Here is a 21,694-nt window from a genome sequence, read left to right as displayed (position 1 = left end):
GTCTGAGAATCATGGAAGAGATGGCTGTATATCATTATGAATTCATTTGTTTAATATTAATAAAATAATGAAATATCCAAGGCACCCTGGGGGCATAAAGATGAACAAAACCCAGGCTTTGTTCTTAAGGTGTTTTATACACAGGATGTACAATAGGCATGATGTTGGATTTGATGGCCTCTAAGGTGAAGCTTTTCTTTCCAGTTCTAAATTTAAGATCCTATCATATCTAAGATTTATTATGCACTGTAAGGTTTACAAAGCATTTTACATATCACATTCGTTAGGCACAGCAGATCTGTGAGTAGGTGCTCTCGTATCCATTTTATAGATAAGGAGACCAAGGGAAAAAAAGTCTGTGACTCGTCTAGTCTGTCACTAGGGTCACATAGCTAGTCCATGCCTACAGCAGAATTAGAACTCAAGTCTTAGGCTTTATCAACTGATCCACCTAAAATCTAAATAACATTTTATAAAGAAAATTAATAAAGAAGAAAACCCATTCAGCAGGAGAAAACACAGAAAGCTCCATAGAAAAGTTGATGGCTTAGCTGAAGGAAGAGTTTTCCAGATGGTGATGAGGAGGTCAGAGTGTCCCAATGGGGTGGATGTCCTACCTTAATTTATAGAGATAGAAATCAGCAGAATTAAAAATTATAATAATTTTATAGATTACTTTGAGGTTTGCAAAGCATTTTTATGAATATTTTTCATTGTTCTTCAGCTGCTTCAATCATGCCCAACTCTTTGTACCCGATTATAGGATTTACTTGGCAAAGATACTGGAGTTGTTTGCCATTTTCTTCTTCACCTCATTTTATAGAAAAGGAAATGGAAGCAAACAGGTATTAGCAACTTACCCGGCATCACAGCTAGTGTCTGAGGCTGGATTTGAACTCATGAAGATGAGTTTTCCTGACTTGTCCCAATGATCTATCTACTGCATCACCTAGCTGCCTCTGAAAAATACCTTTTTTTTCCCCCTTCAATACCTCTAGGATAGAGGTGCAATTATTACCCCTATTTTTCAGATAGGGAAATTGAAGCAGAGAAAGATGACATGGGTCAATCAGCCATTACATGTCTGAGTCTGATTACATGTTAAGTTCTTCCTTACTTTAAGCCCAAAGAGCAAGTGACTTTACTAATGGCAAATGAGATTAGATGGATGGGATTTGGGGTAGAAGACTAGTTTATCTGGAGAATGCCATTGTCGTTGTTCAGTTATTTCAGTTGGGTCTCACTCTTCATGACCCTATTTGGGGTTTTCTTGGCAAGGATATTGTAGTGGTTTGCCATTTCCTTCTCCTGCTCATTTTACAGATGAAAAAATTGAGGCAAACAGAGTTAAATGACTTGTCCAGGGTCCCAGAATTAGAGTCAGAGGCCAGATTTGAATTCAGGAAGACTCCAGGCCTGACTCTCTATCTACTGCTCAACCTTGCTACTCTCTGATTATAATAGCCATGTACTATCTTGCCTCCTCGGAAGGTGAGTCTGTCGTGATGGACTCTTCTTTGTCTTCACTGAAGATGACTGTGATCCTGCCTCCACAAATGACTACATTTCTAAATTTGAAACCTTATAAGCCATAAAGGAGATTTTGGTGAATAATGTCAATGACCCTAGAAATCCACATTCCATACGTCACTCCGAATAATTATTTCCAGAGGTCTTGAACCAAGAAGTCCACAGTTCTTTAAGATCTGAGTAAGGAAATCAAATTATTCATCTTTGCAATGTTTTTATTCTTAAACTTTGCCTATGTGGCTATTTCAAAGGTTATAAAATCATCTTCTCAGTAACTTAAAATGTTTGACTATACGGTATGTTAAATATATTGATAATTAGAGTCAGCATTTTTCAAGTGTCTGCATCACTATGAACAAAATATATTTTTCACCCCTCTACCTGGTTGTTGTAAGTCTGAGATAAACATCAGAATTTTGAAGTTGTTTTTGCTGGATCTTTCCCTATGTTTTTATAAAAAAAAATATTGCCCACAGAGTTCTTTCTCTTCTAAGAATCTCTTTGGTTTTCATCTTGTAATTAAAAAAAAAATCAAAGAATATAAGCTCAAAAAAATGAGGTCAGTTATTATGGTTGTTATTAATCATATTACTTTTGTCTATAGGCAAATTGACAAAATTAGGAAATAAAAATTCACATTGGAAATCCTGCCCTTGTTGAGATTTGCAGAGGAGTAGAAAGAGGCAGCAATGGGTAACATGTGCTAGGTATTTTCCTTATAGTAAATGCAAATGAATTGCTAAGGAGATGTCTCCATTTGTGTATGTGTTGCATGGATCCTTACTAAATGCTAATCAAAGAATGGCTTGATTTTTGGTAACAGAACAGAGAAAAAAAGAATTCAAAATACTCATTAAGAATCTCCATTAGGTTTTAAAGATAAAACGTTTTTAACATTCATTAAAAAAATGAGTTCCAAATGAGTTTTACTCCTTGAGAAGGCAAGCAATTTTATATAGATTACATATATACAAAAAAAGAAAAATAAATTTAAAAAATCTGCTTTGATCTTCATTCAGACACCCTAACTTCTTTCTCAGGGGGTGGATAGCATTTTTCATCATAAATCCTTCAGAATTTCCATCATTCACAGTTGATCATACAATATTATTGTTACTGTGTACAATATTCTCCTGGTTGTTTCCTTCAAATAAATTTTTCTATTTTTTTTCTGAAAGCATCCTACTCATCACTTCTTATAGCATACTAGTATGCCATCACAATCATGTATTACAATCTATTTAGCTATTCTCCAACCGATAGGCATCCACTCAAATTTCAATCCTTTGCCACCACAACATGCTATAAACAAAGATTTTTGTTCATAAAGTTTCTTTTCCTTCTAGTTTGGTTTTGTTTTTATCTCTTTGGGATACAAACATAGTAGTGTATTACTGCATCAAAGGGTATGTAGCATTTTGTAGCCCTTTGGCATCAATAAGTACTTAGAACAAATGTTGATTAATTTTAGTGTAATTTTTCTCAAAAAATTAATGATGGTATGTTATAACTTCTTCACATTCAACTTTCAATACCAAAAATGTCATTGTTAAAATATATGTATTTTTTAAATTTCATCAATTTACCAAGACCCTCTCTTAATTCTTTCATATTCAAATTATTGCTATGAAAAAACCTAACAATTGACTCATAGAAAAGGTTGCCTCCATGGGCAGAAATAGATACTAGAATTAAGAGGGAAAGTATAATTCATTGGAGACTAAATAAGTTAATTAATTAATACCTTCATATTTATTTCCCTTCTTACTTTATGTTAAAGAAACACACTTTTAAAATCAATCTGCCCCTCCCTAATACCCCATTTTGGTGAATAAAACGAAGGCACAAAACTATAGTTGTAGTCTTCTAAAACAAATTCCCACATTCGTCACATCAAAAAACCTATTTCTTTCTGTATTTCATGTTCATTATATCCATCAAGTGTTGAGTTCTCCTAAAAGACCATAGATTAAGATTTTTAGTATCAGTTTTAAAGATATATATTGCTATTGACCTGGACCAAGAAAACATCTTCTGGAAAAAGTTCTGTAAGGACCATGATGATTCCAGATGGACTAAAAAGATGACAGCAATAGAAAATATCCCCATTAGATCCTAAGTGAGCCTTTGGACATACTGAACTGAAGTGTGAGGGTTGGGTCTTCCATCCCCTTCTGTCCTCATCATGTCCTGATATTTTATTTTGATGGTAAAACCCTTGCCAAGAAAAGGGGGAGAATGGCCCTTGTTGATGCATCACTCATTTTTAATATCATAAAAAACGCCCAAATAGCGTTAGACCCTCTATGAAATGTATAACACCTTTGGGTCCTTATGTATCTTGGTGACACAATCCTAAAGTATATAGATATATGGAATGATTCAGTGGGGACGTGAAATCTAACACTAGCCTCTACCTTTTCTTTGGTACATCAAGATTAACTTTGGATTTTAAAAAGGGAGAGTAGTTTTGATATTAAGCATGAAACACCCCACTTTCTGATTGAATTAAGTTGCAACTTTTCCAACCCTCTGATTGAATTAAGTGGATAAAGGAAAGGTAGTGGACCCTTGGAAGCTATTCTAAAGGTCTTGTGACTCCTGGCATCCAGAAAGCCATTGCCTCTTGCCCCACCCGACTTCCTAGTGTCTGGAAGAAGGAGCTCTTGCCCTGGGTGAGGTTGGAATCCTCCAATTGGAGAGTCTGGGGAAAGGGATGTCACTAGGAACATAAATTTTGAGTTGGGAAAGGAAGGGCTTTTTCTGGGGAATCCAAAGAGGGTATGTGTGGGTCTACCTTCCAGCTCTCAGTTTGGCTCTTGGAGGGGGCTTGTTAAGGGAATGGTCAGTTCTATGCTCCTAGAGGACTTTTCTTTCTCTGGACCACATTTTATTATTTAATAAACACTTATCAATTAAGATATAGTCTCTAGAAAATGTTTATCTTAACACAGGTAAGCAGGGCTCATCTACGTTCTTTTTCATTCATTATTTATTATTATATAGGTCAGTTATAAAATTTTTCAAAACTATTTTTCTCTATAACATTACCATTGGATAAACTGATCTAATTTTGCTCACTTTGCCCTGCATCTATTCATAAAGAACTTTCCAGTTTCTTCTGATACCATTTTATCATTTCTTATGGAGCAAATATTCCATTACATTCGTATACTACACCCATTTCCCAAATGGCTTCCAAATTTTGGTTACCTAAAACATTTTCTTAAAAAAGGAAAAGAAAAAAGCAAACCCTGCAATATTTTGTATATATAGATCTGTTTCCTTCTTTGATTTCTAGGGGTTTAGATAAAGATGGATCTGTACAGTGTGATAACTTTCTGGAAATAATTCCAAATTGCTTTCCAGAATTGGTGTACTATTTTCAAGCTCCAGCAACATTGTATTAGTATACAAATTTTCTTAGTCCTTCCAACATTTGTCATTTTCTGCTTTTGTCCTCTTTGCCAGACTAGTATGTGTGAAGTTGAATGTTAAAGTAGCTTTAACTTGTATTTATTTGTGACAGAATTTTTTATCTGACTGTTGATAACTCAAATTTCTTCCTTTGAAAAATGCCTACTCATATCTTTTGACCATTTTTCTATTGGAGAATGGTTGTCATAAATTTGAATGAACCTGCCATTTCTCCTTTTATATGTTGTTTCCTTAGCTATAAATTTACTCAATTTGAATTTGTTCATATTACATTTTAAACAGCTTAATATAGCATAATTCATGTAGGCTATCTCTCCAAAAATAATAAATTCGTCAATAAGAGGGAGCAGTTCTTTAGCTCAAATTGAGTCTGGTTTCCTAGCAACAACAATAACAGATAACATGTAAATAATGTCCAGCACTTTGCTAAGCACTTTACAAGTATTTCATTTGATCCTTACTAGATCCCTGAAAGGTGGATGCTTTTATCCCCATTTTATAGTTGAGGAAATTGAGGTAGAGGTTAAATCAGTGTTTCCCAAACTTTTTTGGCCTACTGCCCCCTTTCCGGAAAAAATATTACTTAGCCACCTGGAAATTAATTTTTAAAAATTTTAATAGCAATTAATAGGAAAGATAAATGCACCTGCGGCCACTCCCCTGGATTGCTGCAGCACCCACCAGGGGGCAATAGTGCCCACTTTGGGAATCACTGGGTTAAATAATTCATCCAGGGTCAGATGGCTAATTGGCATCTGAGGTCACATTTGAACTTAGGTCTTCCTAACTCCAGGACCAATGTTCTAGTCACAATGACATGTAGCTAGCAAATCACTACATCACTTCCAGTATTTCATCATAAGCCTTACCATTTGCCAGAATTTTAATGCTTTCTGAGTCATCAAAAATATTTGTCATCACAGTATACAGTTTGTTTTCACTTCATTCTGAGTACTCTGCATCATAAATATTTTCAATGTGCCGTTATCTTCCATAATAATCTTAGATATTTAAAAGGAGAAGAGTATCCCCATGATATAGAGGACAAGTCTTGAAGAAAGGAAGACCTATGGCACCTGTTAGATCTGTTTTCAAGAATTCACTTGAGCTTTAGCAACACTTTACTCTCTAAAGTAAGGATAAGTTGCTGATTTGAATGGAAAATCTTTGCACTGACAAAACTGCAATTCTGGATATCACTCAACTATACCACCACCTCCACAAAAAAAAAAAAAAAAAAAAAAAAAAACCAAAAAACAACACAACAACCTAAAGTTAACAATCTTAAGAATCTGGTAAAATAATAATTTTAGAACATCTGGATTACACAACCAGAATTCCTCCTCCCTGAATATTTTATTTTCCAGAATTTTTCCTCCTTTTGGGTATAGTTACAAACTAATTTTATTCATTTTTCATATACTTGAGTCACTTGCATATACATATCATTAAATCAGTCAAAATCTGAATGATCAATAATTTAGATGATGTGCTGGTCAACCTTTGGTTTATCTGACAATATTTATTTATCATTATTTATTTAGTTAGTTTTTAAATTTCTTACCTTCTGTCTTGGAGTCAGTACTGTGTATTGGCTCCTTGGTGGAAGAGTGGTAAGGGTAGGCAATGGGGGTCAAGTGACTTACCCAGGGTTACACAGCTGGGAAGTGTCTGAGGCCAGTCTTGAACCTAGGACCTCCCGTCTCTAGGCCTGGCTCTCAATCCACTGAGCTACCCAGCTGCCCCCATCTGACAATATTTAGAGAAGCAGGGATGTTGAAAAAAAGTATGCCATGGGCAAGAACATTTACTGGCTTAAATTATTATAAATTTGGAACTAAAAGGAATCTTGGAGGAAATCAACTCCAACTACCTCATTTGAGGGAACTGAAGTGTCAGCGGCAGCCACATAGGGAGTGTCAGAGACAGAATTTGAAACCATATTTTTAACATTACATGAAAAATCCTGTCTACTGTACCATGCTGCCTCTTTAAAGAAAAAAACCTCAAGATGGGAAAAATTCAATGCCTCCTACTAAGGCAACTAAAGAGATAATGAGCATATACAATTTGACTATAATATAGAGGCATCAAATATGAGGACACAAAGATAGAACAAGTAGGTTTTCATAAATTTTAGAACAGAAACTATCTTTAGTCATAAAGAGGTATAAAGATAATAAGATAATGTTTTTTGCATTTTAAATAACAAAGATAATATGATTATAATACCTCTCCAAGAACAAATTATCTTGGAAAGAGGTAGATAATTTTGTGCAATGACCTATTGAGTATTAAAATCAACCAAGGCATACAAAATATGCTCACCTTCTCTAGTATCAAGAAAGATTTCCTGAAAGAATGTGAACAGAAGAATCAATAAATCTCCACGTACCAATTTAGATATGATAATATACTAATTTTATAGCATACCACAACACCACAATCCTTCCTTAGTGGAGAATGAGAAAGTAGTTAACCATACATTCTAGAAACAAAAAATGAGTCAAAAATCCTTGAACCAGATCTTGACTTATAGTAGACAGACCATCCACTGAGTCTGTCTTTAGGATTTATAAAATACTTTTGTCACATTAAATCTAATGTGATAGAGTTTAAGTATTATAATTCCTCTTTGACATATATGGAACCTGAAATTCTAAGAGACTAAGTGACTTGCCAACATAACTTGTTATTAACAAATAATTATTGAATAAATTCTTTGTGCTGAGCTTTAGGGAATAGTGACAAAAACTAGTCTCTTCACTCAAGTAGCTTACATTAAAAAGAGAAAAACAAAGAACAAAAGATTATAAAATATAAGTATATTCCAGGAGGGTGATTCTGTGTGTGTGTGTGTGTGTGTGTGTGGTGAGTTGGAGGGAAGTGAAGCCCACTAGCAGTTGGGAAGATCACAAGGTCATAGATTTTAGAGTTGTAGGCTAAGTTCAACTCTCTCATTTAATGATTCAGGTGTGAGATAGTTAACAAATACCAGAGATATGTTTTGATTTCAGGGCCAGTGTTCTAACAACCACACTTCCTTTTTGGAAGGCTAAGGTACTTGAAGATGTTATGTGAACTAACTTTGAAGGAAACTAGGGATTTTTTTAAAAATCCTTTTTTCCCTATTATGCATATACATAAACATGAATTTCTCTCCTTATAAAAAAAGAACAGGAAGAAGATTATATAAGCACTGTAAAACTTTTATATGTAGCTTTTCCATGTATACATTAAAGTTGAGGTATTTCCAACATTGATTGCCCTTTCTGAACTTCCTTTCACTATTCTGTACATTTTTTGTGTTATCTTTATGCCTAAAAGTAGTATTTGTATGTATGTGCAATGAGGCTAGAAATTTGAGTTTGGGCCAGATTGTGAAGAGCTTTAAAAACCAAACAGAATAATTCATACTTTATTCTAGTGGCCACTGAAGTTTAATGGGGAGATACTTGAGACAGAGAGATCAATTTGGAAGCCAAAGCAAGAATAAAAGTATTAACTAAGATTGGAGCTGTTGAGAAAAATGATATATAGGTCTATATTTATAGCTCCACTTTATTTCATTATTATTTCTATGCTGAGGATTCTGGTAAAGTCATACACTAAGAGTGTAGCTACTGAGAAAGAGAATACACACATACCCACACATGTATAATGGGGTCTCTGAAGAGAATGAGAATCCTTAATATGTGATTCTTTTTAAATAAGACCCAATTTATCACAATTAATCAGTATTTAGCCACAATAAATGATTAATCAGGGACAATGTTTAGTGATTAAAAGAATTACAGTAAGATTCCTAGAAATCCTGTAATTATATGTTATAAGGGAAAAGTCCGTGTTATAAATCTAGCTCTTTCCTCCTTCCAACCAGAACTCAATAAGTAATTAAGACACCTTCTCAATAAGTTAGCATCCAACCACTGATAAGGAAACAGAAATACCATCTCTTGTCCAAGAGCAGAAGGTTTGCCTATATTTGGCACACAAGAGATATTCTGGGAAGATACCAAGGGCAGAATGACGACTTGGAGAAATCTCTCATCAACAACTATCCTTGGATTGGTGGTTGACTTTTGGAGTGGGATCTTGAATTATGTAATATTATGGTATAAAAAGGAGAGAAAACTTAAGTGTCTTAGATTGTAAAGAAAATCTAATCATCCAGTTTTATTTAGAGACATTTTTCCCCAATAAACCTGTTATTGGATTGGGGCTTTGTCTTTTTGTTTTATGTTAGATTGGCTGAAAAATATTTGATTCATTCCCAACAGCATATATAGAGAATAGGGGACCTGAAAGGGAGAGGAAGAGAGAGAACAGTCAGTTAAGGGAAAGATCCGGATGATATACTAGTAAATTAGATTGAAGAGTGGTTAGGTAGGAAAAACAAACAAGAGTGCCATAAAGGTTCAGAGAGAAAAGATCATCTAAGAAGAGAGAGGTTAGTTGATCAACAGTATAAAATGTAGTAAATAGTTCAATAAAGTTGAGCACAGAAAAAAAAAAAGATTTAGCCAAAAAAAAAAACAGATTAGTAATTTTGGAGATTATAGTTTCAATGAAGTGTTGAGAACAAAAGACAGATTGTAAAGGATTGAAGATTGATTGTTGAGGAGAGGATTAGTAGAGGTTGAGTGTAGACAATTTTTTTTTCTCTAGGAAGTTTGCCTAGAAAGGTTATATATAGGGAAAAAGCTTAAAGGCATGGGAGATCTAATAAAGGTTTTGTTTTGTTTCTTAGGATGGGGAGGCAGGCATAGTTGAAGGAAGTAGGGAAAGAACCACTAAATGGAAAAGTTAAAGATTTGAAAGAGGAAAGTAAGGAAATGGTCAAGGTTGCAATCTTGCTGGAAAAAGATGGGAGGGGAAGGAAAAATGGGATTAAGTGCATATGTAGAGAGAATGGTCATGGCAGAAAGAGTCACTGTATTTTCAGGTAATGAAAGAGAAAAGAAGAAAATGGGAGATGATGTGAAAAAACTTTCTGAGATAAAGAGAAAGAAGGAGCTCATGTTTAATGTACTTAATATTCTTTGTAAAGAATGAGGCATGGTCCTCATCTAAGCAAAGAAGAAACACCTATCTCTCTGTCCCAAGAATTAATTTTTTTAAACTATACCTTTTTGATGGTTTTAAATTGTTTTACTGTTTGCTGGAAGGAGTTAAGTATTACACCTAACAGGCATTTCAATATATATTGGGACTCAAGTTTTATTCATTTCATAGCTATTCAGGAAGTAGTTATTACTTTATCAATTTTTTATGTCTAATCCTATATCTTGAGAAAACAGCTCATATTCAAAAAGATTTTTTAAAGATTATGAACAAAGACACTAGCTCATATGAAAACAGTTTAAGGTAACAAAGAAAGTAAATTCAATTGTCTACAACAACTCTACTAATGAAATGTTAGAGGTGCTCTTCACTCTTAGAATAATAGTATCCTAATCAAATGATTTTACAGTATAATTGAGGTATGCATCTCAAGAAATGGTAAATTTATTATGCTTGATAAAACTAATGCTAAGTGGAAAGCAATACAGCAGATGAAAGTTTGTATTTATTTTAGCCTTACATGAAATCCATTTAAAAGAAGCTACTGTTTAAAATTTTTAAAAATTGCCAAAATGTGAGGCCACACATTTTGCTTTATTCTTCCTGGAAAAGAATATTCACAACTTAACATCTTTGTCTGCTTCCTAACTTTATAACTCACCAATACAAATATCAGCTAATTTCCAAAGTAGAGAAGAGCATTTAGGAAATTCATAGGTTATTTCTTCAGCAAATGACATTGATATGAAGGTTTAATATGAAGTTTATAAAAGTTATATTTTGTTCCATAATGAGACTCTTCCATGTAAAAGAGCTGGCTGAACTAAATTAATTTCATTTGGGGAAATTAAGACTTTTGTAAGACATAATATTTCTTAGGGAAATGTAAGCTATAATAAATTTCTGGTACTCTGCATGAAAAAAAAAACAGGAAGCAAACTATAGGTGTAAGTGATGAACAAATTGTGAGAGGGCTGAACCAATTTTATAGTAAATCAAAGGAAAAAATTAGGAAAAATAGCGTTTACTATTTTTACTTTTACTATGACTAATTACTATTATTAAAAACACCTGCTGGACTGCAGTATATTAAGAATTCTAAATAATACATGGAATCAACAAACTGGATTGTAAAATTTTAAAAATCTTAAATTTATTAGGCTTTATTAGTAACATATAGAATTACACAGAATAAAGTTCAGGTCCTCATTAATGATGGCTTACCAATGTGTATTCCTTTTTTTTCCTCCAATCATAATTTTTATGAGGAAAATTTATACAATTTCATTTTATTCTTATCTTCATACTGTGGATGTAGCAGTTCTTCCATCAATAAATTGAATGAAAAACATATTTTTCAGAAAAGGCACATAAAGAATTCAGACCAACAAAGTTAGAAAATTTGGATAACTTCCAATTTCTTGTAAAAGCTCTTATTTGAGACTGACATTAATGCAAAGTCAAATGTAAGTACTTTAAAGAACACAGACACACAAACTGATGGATGCTAACTGGCAGGGTAAAATCAAATATGAGCTAAACACCATGAAATCTGCTTATAAGCAAAAGACTAAAACGACATTTTTTTTTCCTGGGATGAGCATTAACCTCTTTGTAGTTTTACTGAAAATGGCTTAAAGAGGTACACACAGGGAGACAAGCCCAAGTAATAGGAAAGTAATAGTTTTATCAAAGTGCAACATGTCAGTGATATGTAACACTTATGAGTATAGACTATTATTTACTTCTAATAAGCTTTAGTAGTTAATTCTTTGAAAACTTAATTACTCATTTTAAAAAGAAATGGAACATTTTAATAAATGAAATAAAATAGACCTAAGACACTTGAAGGCAATATGAATACCATAGAAGAAGAGAGGGCAATTTCAGCATAGCAGGATAATAAAATTTGAATCTAGTCATATAGCTAAACTTAAAGCTTGTGCTGAATCAGTAGTAGACTATTCAAACTATCATGTATGCTAGGTACAAAGAGTTTCCCAAAGGAAATACACAAATGAATGTCTCTAAATTTATTACGCTCACATTTTAGCCCACAAAAATGCTCTCAACATCCATCTCAACTTACTTATAAATAAAAGCTTATTCATTTAAAACGTATAAAAATTAATCTTGGCACCACCATTAAGGTAATGCACATATACCAATCACATAGTAAATTTTAAAGTGAAAACTTAAGTTAGATGACTAAAAATTAGATATAGCTCTAAATGTGAGGCTGTCTACAACATATCAAAAATTGGAAATACTTCTTAGTTTTGCAACTGAAACTTAATAGAGAATAAGGGAGCATGCACCTTTAAAAAAGAAAAATAAACTAAAATGTACAAGATTTGTTTAAATAATCAATCCAAAGGCAAGTATATTTATCCTCTTTTAAGAGCATTTCAATAAACAACAAATTTAGAGGACAAACCAAGTTATTAAAATATTTTGTTCAATGTTTGTACAAATAACATTCCTACAATTACAAGTATACATACAATCAAGGTAGTTTTTCAATGTTTCTTAATATTACTGTACTTTAAAATTTACAAGACAAACATAAATAAAGCTGTTTAAAACTGGCAAATACAGTACTGGTCTATCATTCAGCACAAGTCACTTTATATTTTTCACCTTGAAAACCATCAGGCTAGAATTTTTGTGAAGCCATTCCTCAAACCTAAAGATCAATAATTAAACTTATAAATATAGGTATGCACAGAATAATTTCCATATTTGCAAATATGCAAACATCATACACTGGAGCCTCGCTATAACTTTTCTCTGGGATCCATGCTTGAGGATTGCGTTACAGGCTTTAACAGTGGTACAGTAAGGTCCTTCTGACATTTCCAAGGGTGGGGGTTTGGGGAACAATCTTCAATCGAGATCTCGGATGGACCTGCCTTTGTGAATTTCATGCTACAGCTGGTCATTCTATAGTGAGGCTCCTGTGTATACAGATTCAAATTTAATTACATTTGGCTTAAGAAACTTGATTTACCATTCAACTTAAAAATCTTAGAAGAGGCCACAATCCTTTAGATTATTTTTTATGATGACATCTGTTACGGCATCAAACACAAACTGCACATTCTTCGTATCTGTGGCACATGTGAAGTGGGTATATATTTCCTTTGTGTCTTTTCTTTTGTTGAGGTCTTCAAACTGACATTGAATATAGGCTGCTGCTTCTTCGTATGTGTTTGAACCTGAAATAGGAAAAAAAGAATAAACCATAAAATTAAATAAATTTTAAGTTTGTAAAAAAGTGTACTGTGTACTGCTAAATAAAACTAAAACCCAGGATAAAAATTGTCAGGGTAGAGAAATTGAGCAAAGAATCTGAGATCAGAGTGGTGTCTGTGAGAGTAGAGAGGAAGGCATATATTCTAGACATGTTCTGAAGGTAGAAACGACAGTGTTTCGCAATGGATCGGATATCTGTGGTATATGAGGGGTTAAGGATGACCGTGACTATAAGCATGATTGGCAGAAGAGTGGAAGCTCTCAGAAGCAACAGAAATTGGGAAGAAAAAAGAGGGGGGAATGATGAGTTCCAGTTTTAACAGATTAAGTTTGAGATACCTATAAAAATGTCAAAATTGAGATGTCTAAAAGATAGCTGGTGATATGAGACTGTAGCTCAGGCAAGAAACTAGAGAAAAGTAATTGTCTGCATGGAGTTTGTCACTGAACTCATGGGAGCTGATGAGATCACCAAGTAAGTTGGTATTGAGGGAAAACAGAAGAGGAGTCTAAAACAAAATTATAGTACTAGTAAGAATGCAAAAGTTTTCTATGAAAAGGACAATACCAGTGTGGTCTATATTCCTAATAAGTGACATTAAATATGCTTTATTAATTAAAAACATAAAATGGGAAATTCTTTACACAATTTAACTTGCCTGCCTTCTAGACCTCTCTTTTACTATGCCCCAACGTGTTATATGTTTCAACTACTCAGTATCTGTTGTATGTATCTAATACTTTCTCTGTACCTTACTTACTGCCTATTCAAATTTTATGTAACTTTTGCCTTTTAAAGGCTTAAAATAGCAACTTTTCCATGAAGCTACCCCTAATTCCCAGGGGAATTCACATTTCAAAATGACTTTTTTCCCCCTCTGACTTTAAGTGAGTTCTTTGCTTTTTTAAATACTCTCCTGATATAGAAGGAACAGTAAAGATCTAGAATGAAGAACATGCTACTGGCTGGCTATTGTATATCCCCAAGCCAGCCTCTCAATCAGTGTTCTGAGTTGACATTTATAAGAGGTGATATATCTGCATTGGTAGAGGAAATTTCTTTTCTCTGGGGTGACCTACAGGGATGAAATCATAGTTCTAGTCCTCAAAAACCCCAAAAGTATGCAAAATAATGGATAAAATAATGAAGATGGCCAACTTCCTCCAATGCAAATCCCCAAGTATCATGCAATAAGTCAGCCCTGGTTGAGAGACTAACTAGCTTGGGGCTACACAACCTGGCATCAGAATGTACAGTGGGACATCATGTTATCCAAACAATATGTTCAAAGAATTTTGTGTAAGGTAAAAATCATACATAATAGCAAACCCCGTTATTTAATGAGTATTTCTTATTCAAACATCCCTAGGCACTTTAAGACTTTTCCTAGGCTTATCAAACCTACCAGCATCACTACTCTTGTGCTTTGGGGTCATTATTAATGAATAAAAAGCATTAATAAAACAAAGAGAAGTACTGCTCTGAAAGGAACATGACTTGTTACAAGTGAGAACTTAGAATTTGGGACAAGGACTCATGTGGGAGCTAATGTTTGGTGTAACACAATGTAATGACTCTCACTAATGCTTCTCAGAGTGAGAATGAGCATAACTGGGTGAAATGCTGTGAGATTTTATACCTCTTACAAAAATGTTGGATTTAGTGTGTAATTAAAATTTTCTATTTTATTTATTTCTGTCTTTATGTTTTTCAGTTGCCAGTTATATATGCTTGAATTCATGTGTGTTGTGTGTTGAGTCTGTGTAAAACAAGGTCCTACTATACACCTGAATCCAGGTTTTCCCCATTTACAAGCTATCTTATGAGTTTTAATCCATAAGGCAACATGAACTTTCTTCCAATACAAAATAGTTGTCTGTAATTAGAGTAAAAGTAGAGTTCTTACAACAACAATATCAGATTGAGGAAATTTTATGTTGGATTATATTATTTATTAACACTATTTCCATGAATCCATTTATTCCTTCAAACTCCAGTCTCTGAGGGTCAGGCAATTTCTCAAGATTTTAACTGAGTGGGTGATAAATCAATCACTACTCAGTTCCAAGACATTTAACTGGGCAGAAACTCTTGCCTTTTGTTAAGGTAGGATAAAATCTCTCTACTTTATTCATGAAAAAAATAATCTAGCCTTCCCAAAGGCTTTGAAAGCTCATGCCCTTTTGTCCTTGTTAGGCATCTCATCTAGATTTCTGGTGACATGGTCCACAATAGCGAGAACAGTTATTGGAAACGTGATTGAGAGAATTTATCTTTTTCTAGCCAAAATTGCTAGAGGAAGCTGGGTTTCATAAGCTAGCTGAAAATCCATTTCTTAAAGTAGCAGAGAAGGGCACTGGTCAGCCACATTTCTTTAGCTTAGTGAAGTTGTAGGGATTCACCCACCTGGAGAGTATTCTTTCCCTTCCCTAATAATGAAGTACTGGGGGATTTGGGGGTGGGGTGGGGGTGGGACTGAGATCTCTAAGATAACCTCTTCATTAAAATATTCACTAATCAGAACTTCCAGAGGATATCCAAATGATGTACTATCAGACCAATTAGAAAGAAGCTACAACTTGGTAAGACTGGTCTTTCCACATAAAGCCATGCATGATTCACCTGTCCTATATTAATAAATTGCATGCCTCTATTAATAATTGATGTTTTACTCAGATAAACTGCCTCCTTTTATTTACTGTTTAAAATTCTAGGTAATATATTATTTAAAAAGTATAAATATCAACAGAAGATATCAGTTATATATAAAGACTAATTGATTTGACAGAAATTCCAAAGAAAGCAAAATACCTGCATATTCAGGGTAGCAGATAGTGAGAGGACTCCTTTTAATTTTTTCTTCAAAAAGATCCTTCTTGTTTAGAAAAAGAATAATAGATGTATCTGTAAACCATTTGTTGTTGCAGATGCTGTCAAACAACTTCATACTTTCATGCATCCGATTCTAATATTAAAAAAATAATAATTGTCATTGTATCAAGAGCAACAATAACTCCATGAATGTAGTTCTCTAGTGAAGTAGTGCTTAGTTAATTCTTGCAAAGATAAATTATGTCCTACTCTAAACTACCTTCTTCTTATTAGTAACCTGACATGAAAATGAATTGAAAATGCTTAAGCTATGTTTTACATGAAATATAACATATTTAAGAAAATTAGGGTTTCATAAGTTAAATATATAATAAAACATTTTTAACATCTATAGTCTATATATAAGGTAGCTCTGTAGTGCCCCATGTAGCACTGAAAAAAATTCACTGCCCCTCTGTTCTTTACTTCTTCCTGAAATTCATAATTTTTCCACCCAAAAAAGCCTATGTAGCCACTTCAGAGGGAATGTGCATTTTCCCCATCTTATTTAAATATAAACAATGAAAATGTATAGATAACATGTAACAATATATTGCCATCATAGACTGATTGCTATAATACTATAAGTAACAGGTTGAGAAATACAATTTTTACTTTATGAGAGGCTCATCTTAATTCACTGTCATCTTCTGTACCACAAGTCTGGTTATATATGGCTGATAGATATGAATGCAACTCTATTCTTATGCCCCACCCCCTTCAAGTTAGGGAGTGGGAGGTGGGGAAGAAGAAACTACACTTTCTTTTGCTGGTAGGAACTATGGATCTATCTGGCATGCAGGAACTCATCACTCATGTTAGATCACTGGAAAGGTTTAACTTGTTAAAATTATGAGATCTAACCATCCTTCCTTCTCCAGAAGATCTTTTAAAAGACTTTTGAAGATCATCCCAAAAGACCTCTTAATATTGACCTTTCAGTAGTTGATCAGAACAAAACAAAACAAAATAAAAATTTGGGAACAATACTGGGTAAAACCACAATACTATTTGCTTTGATAGTCAGCTCTTCAAAAAATGATTATACTTGCCATTTCTTCATCTTCAGCCAGAACTAGGTCATAGTCACTAAGTGCTACACAAAATATGATAGCAGTTACTCCTTCGAAGCAATGGATCCATTTCTTCCTTTCAGATCTTTGTCCTCCCACATCAAACATTCTATATGAGGAAAAAATTTGTTGATATGGTTTCAAAATATTCGTCACTTTGGAATACTAAGCTGTCAACAAAATAGCCACGAGGCATCCTGATAAGGACATGAAGGGAAAAATATGGGGAAACATTTTGATTTTTTCAAAACATTGAAATTATAACATGAAGGAGAGGAAGGATTGAGGAGTACAAAAATACATAACTCCTTTCAAAAAAATCTTCTTAAAAAATTAAACATACTCAGTTAAAAATTAGTGAATTCCTGCTAATGGCACAGTACTGTCATAAAATAAACAAGGCAGACAATCCGTGTTCAAGAAGAGCTCATAAACTAACTTGGCAGACAAATCTCAAAAAAAAAATCAAAATATTTAGAAAAGAACATGAAAATATAGAGATGAAGTCAGTATAAACTATTCACAATTCCAAAAGCTTTGGAGGGGGTGCGAAATATTGTATTTAAAAAACAGAATGACAAAGACCTGACAAAGTTTACACCGTCAATTAGGAGACGCAGGTGGTAGACAATCAGAAAAAGGTCAGGCCTCTTTTGGTAGTATTTCAAATGATATCACTCACACCTTTTTGAAAAGATTATATCTCAGTGTTCTTTTATTTTGCTTTTTTAAAATCAAAAGGGATTTACATAAGTTTTTTTTATGTGACAATTGATAGTTTTGATTTTTTTCCTCTGAAAATTGCCTCATTATATCTTTTGATCAATTGATTACTGGCTGGCATTCCCATTAACTTTTGTGGACATTTTTTAAAAAGAAAACCTTTGGAGGTCAAATGATTTTGCTAGCAACAAATGGAGAAGCCAGGATGCCATGTCAAAGTAATAATATTATTCCATTATTTATATAAAACAGAAAAAGATGAGATGAAACATAAAACAGATGACAACAACAACAACATTACCAAAAATAAATGGTAACTCTAAAAAAGATAGTATCTATACAGTACTTTGAGGTGTGCAGAATGCTTTACAAATATTATCTTATCTCATTTTTATCCTCACAACAACCCTGGGATGTAGGTGCTGTTTTTACCCCCATTAGGAGGAAACTGGAGTAGAGATTAAGTTAATTGTTGAAGGTCATATCTAAGTATGTATCTAAAGATGAATTTGAGCTAGGGTCTTTCTTACTTCAGGCCCACTGTTCTATCCACTTTTCTACCTGGTTGCCTCTGATTAGATCAGACAGGCAAAAAACCAAATGTATATTCACCATTTGCTCAATTCCCAAAGAAAAAAAAGCAATAAACATTTTTTGGAATCCAAACAATTTCAAAAAAGATTTACTTTAGTAATTGAATAACAGTGGCTTAAAATAGAATACCAATAGGCATTAAAACATCTAGCAATAAAAGATTTACATTGTTGACAAGTTAAAATTTGAATCTACCAATTAGCATATGTATAGTATTTAAATGTACAATGTAAAATAATTCTATACTTTATTAAGAGTCTCACGTTGGTAATCAGTTGGTAATTAGATGTAATGAGAACTGTACCATGGAAATACCTTATGTTTTTTACTAGAGATGAAAGGGGGAAAAAAAAATCTCAAACACCAATGACGTCAGTGATGTTTCTTTAGTCCATAAGTTAAGGGACACAATGATTGAAAATAGTATATTAACCTTGGCCAGAAGGTGGTAAACAATTACATTAGTGAGAACTGTTTTAGTGAATTACATAGAGTAAAAGCCAGCTGGCTGAAGAACAAAGAAAACTCAAATAAGGAAGAAAGACTGATTGTTATTTCTGTATTGGCTCAGTGTGAAGGCATAAAGGTTTAAGATTCATCACAGATATCTAAAATCACATAATAGAGTATGTTTTTTTGTGATGTACTATACTTAAACACTGAAACACTTCATTTGAAAAAGAATTAGAAGTATAAAGCTATCTTTTTTTTTCATCTTTTTTTTTTAATTTTAAATAAGATGACACTTAAAGACCTATTCTGTCTAGGTCATTCATTTTGAGATTTCTTTTTCTAGGAGTAGTGATGGACTATGTTGAATTATACTTGCTTTCTCATACCCTTTGTGAATAAAGGAATAAATATGATACATTTAGGAAAAACTTCCAAGTTTCTTATATCCACAACTAAGCATTACTTTTCAAATCTAGTGATTTAAGACATTTGAGGTAATGTTATAACCTGACACTATCACATCAGAGAATAACTACAGTTGTTAATATGTGAAATTTTTATTAATACAAGGAATGAATAGTCATTTTGATTCTGAGGACAGCTCTTCTGAAATCTTGATATGTAATTAGGTAAATCATTATTTCCATATTCATAATAAGTAAATTTAATTTTAAAATGTTCAAAATTTAAAAATTTCCAATTTAATGATAACCAAGAACTTTCCTAAGTTCTCTTCATAATACCTAGAAAAAAAACGAAGAGACAACTAACAAATAACTATGAATAAACAAAAAAACTATGAATAAACACCAGGGACACAAAGAAATCCAACAACAGGTTCTTTGTCTTTGAGGTGAAGACAACATGCAAATAATTACATATAGACAAAATATATGCGATGTAAAAGGAAGAGAATATCAGATTAAAGTCATTAGCAGTGCATGGGAAAATGAAGATAAAGAGTTATGGGGAGAAATAAGTAAAAAAGCATAGAGATGTCTTTTGGGAAATGTAGTATTGTGTATGAGAAAGAGCAAACAGGTTGGGGTAATTGGATTCAAAAGTAAACTCCGTGAGGATAGGACTGTTTTTTAAATTTCTTTTTATAATCAGCCCAATGTCTGGCACATAATAGAAGCTTAATAAATACTTGATGACTGACTGAAGGGGAATAAATTTTAGAAATCAGATAAGGAAGATATCAAATTGTTTAGGGCTTTAACTGATAAGCAGAACATTTTATAGTTGAACCTGGGGGTAATGAACCACTGGGGTTTGAACTAGGGACCAATATATTTGGAGCTATACTCTTAAGACAGTGATAGTGAACCTTTTAGAGATGGAGGGCTGGGCCCCCCCTACCCTACTCCCAACTTACCACACAGGGGAGGGAGAAAGCACTCCCATTGGGCTGCTGGGTGGAGGGGCAAGTGAAGTGAAGAATGTCCTCAGTGAGTGAAGAGAGGGGAAGGGGAGTGGCCCGAGCACTCTGCTCTCCTCCAGCTCTGCCTCCTATGATCCTGTGAGCTACTCACTTTACCACTGTGTCCCACCCTCTCCTATTGGGCTGGTGGGCAGAGAGATGTGAGAAAATGTCATCAGATACTGTGGAGAGAGGGAAGGGAGCAGATCTACGCAACTTCTTTTGCCTTTCTAGTAAGGAACTGGGGGGAGAGAAGGGTAGCTATGTACCCACAGAGAGCACTCTGTATGCCATCTTCACTGCTCTAAGAAAACCATTTTGGCAGCTGAGTGCAGGATGGATTGATATGGAGAAACTTGAGAAAGAGTGACCAATCAGAAGGTTAATCCAGTAGTATGGACATGAGGTAATGGAAGCCTGTACCAAAGTGGAAGCTATGAATGGAAAAAAGGGGACCTATATAAGAGCTATTCTAATGATAGAAATAAGACTTGACAACAAATTTACTATGTGGGGTATAGATGAGAGAATGATATTGACGCTGAGAGAAAAATGGTTCTACCGACAATGATGGGAAAGATAAGAAGAGTTTTGGGGGGATAGGCAATGAGTTAGAGAATGGAGGATAATGTAGCCCATGCAGGAGTAAGGATTTGCAAAAGAACCAAGGGGCAGAGAAACTAAAGGTTAGGGTGAGAATGAAGAACACAGTTTTAGTACAGCATAGAGAAAGATGACCTATGTGTTCCTTTGCTACTTTTAGTATCAACTTCCCATTAATCATTTTTGTTCTGTCATCTCCAATGTAAAGGTTATTCTCTTAGATAAAGAAAACAGAATTGAAATAGGAATTGAGTAGCTCTGCTTTCTCTCCATTATCAGTTATCATTGTGTTCACCACAAGGCAAAAAAGAATCCTTCTTTGTTTCTTTTTTGTTGTCCTTAGATTCTTTCAGTCTCAGTTTCTATTCTTTCCAAGCTTTTTTTTCTAATGCTATTTTGATGGAATGAATCCATGCTTGGAATTTAGTCTTACTTCTAAGGCTTTGCACATTTCTTTAAAAAATCTGAGTTGCCTAGTGAGTTACCTCTTCATCCACATCTAACTCTCCAAATAAATTCCATTTTTCCTCTCTAATGGAAAAATGATTCCTATTTTATCCTTCAGAATTTTGTTCTTTGATATCTCTCATCCCCTCCTTGTATGACTGACACAGAAACATTTTAGTCTGTTATGTTAATATTCTTCCCCAAAATCTATGATGTATG

At 33.8% G+C, this 21,694-nt stretch overlaps 1 protein-coding gene across 1 annotated transcript in view; it reads right to left on the bottom strand.

Moving 5' to 3' along the window:
* Window positions 1-11,163: 11,163 nt before the first annotated feature.
* The window catches only part of GNAI1 (G protein subunit alpha i1), an 82,663-nt gene continuing 72,132 nt past the window's right edge, over window positions 11,164-21,694 (bottom strand). Inside the window, exons 6-8 of the mRNA XM_044679561.1 lie at window positions 17,212-17,341; window positions 16,100-16,253; window positions 11,164-13,250 (exon numbers count right to left, since the gene is read on the bottom strand). Coding sequence (XP_044535496.1) covers window positions 13,060-13,250; window positions 16,100-16,253; window positions 17,212-17,341 — 475 coding nt within the window. The 3' untranslated portion in view covers window positions 11,164-13,059. The remainder of the gene's footprint in view (window positions 13,251-16,099; window positions 16,254-17,211; window positions 17,342-21,694) is intronic.

This window comes from Gracilinanus agilis, chromosome 5, assembly GCF_016433145.1.
Source record: "Gracilinanus agilis isolate LMUSP501 chromosome 5, AgileGrace, whole genome shotgun sequence".
NCBI lineage: Eukaryota > Metazoa > Chordata > Mammalia > Didelphimorphia > Didelphidae > Gracilinanus > Gracilinanus agilis.
This window is presented reverse-complemented; position numbering and strand designations above follow the sequence as displayed.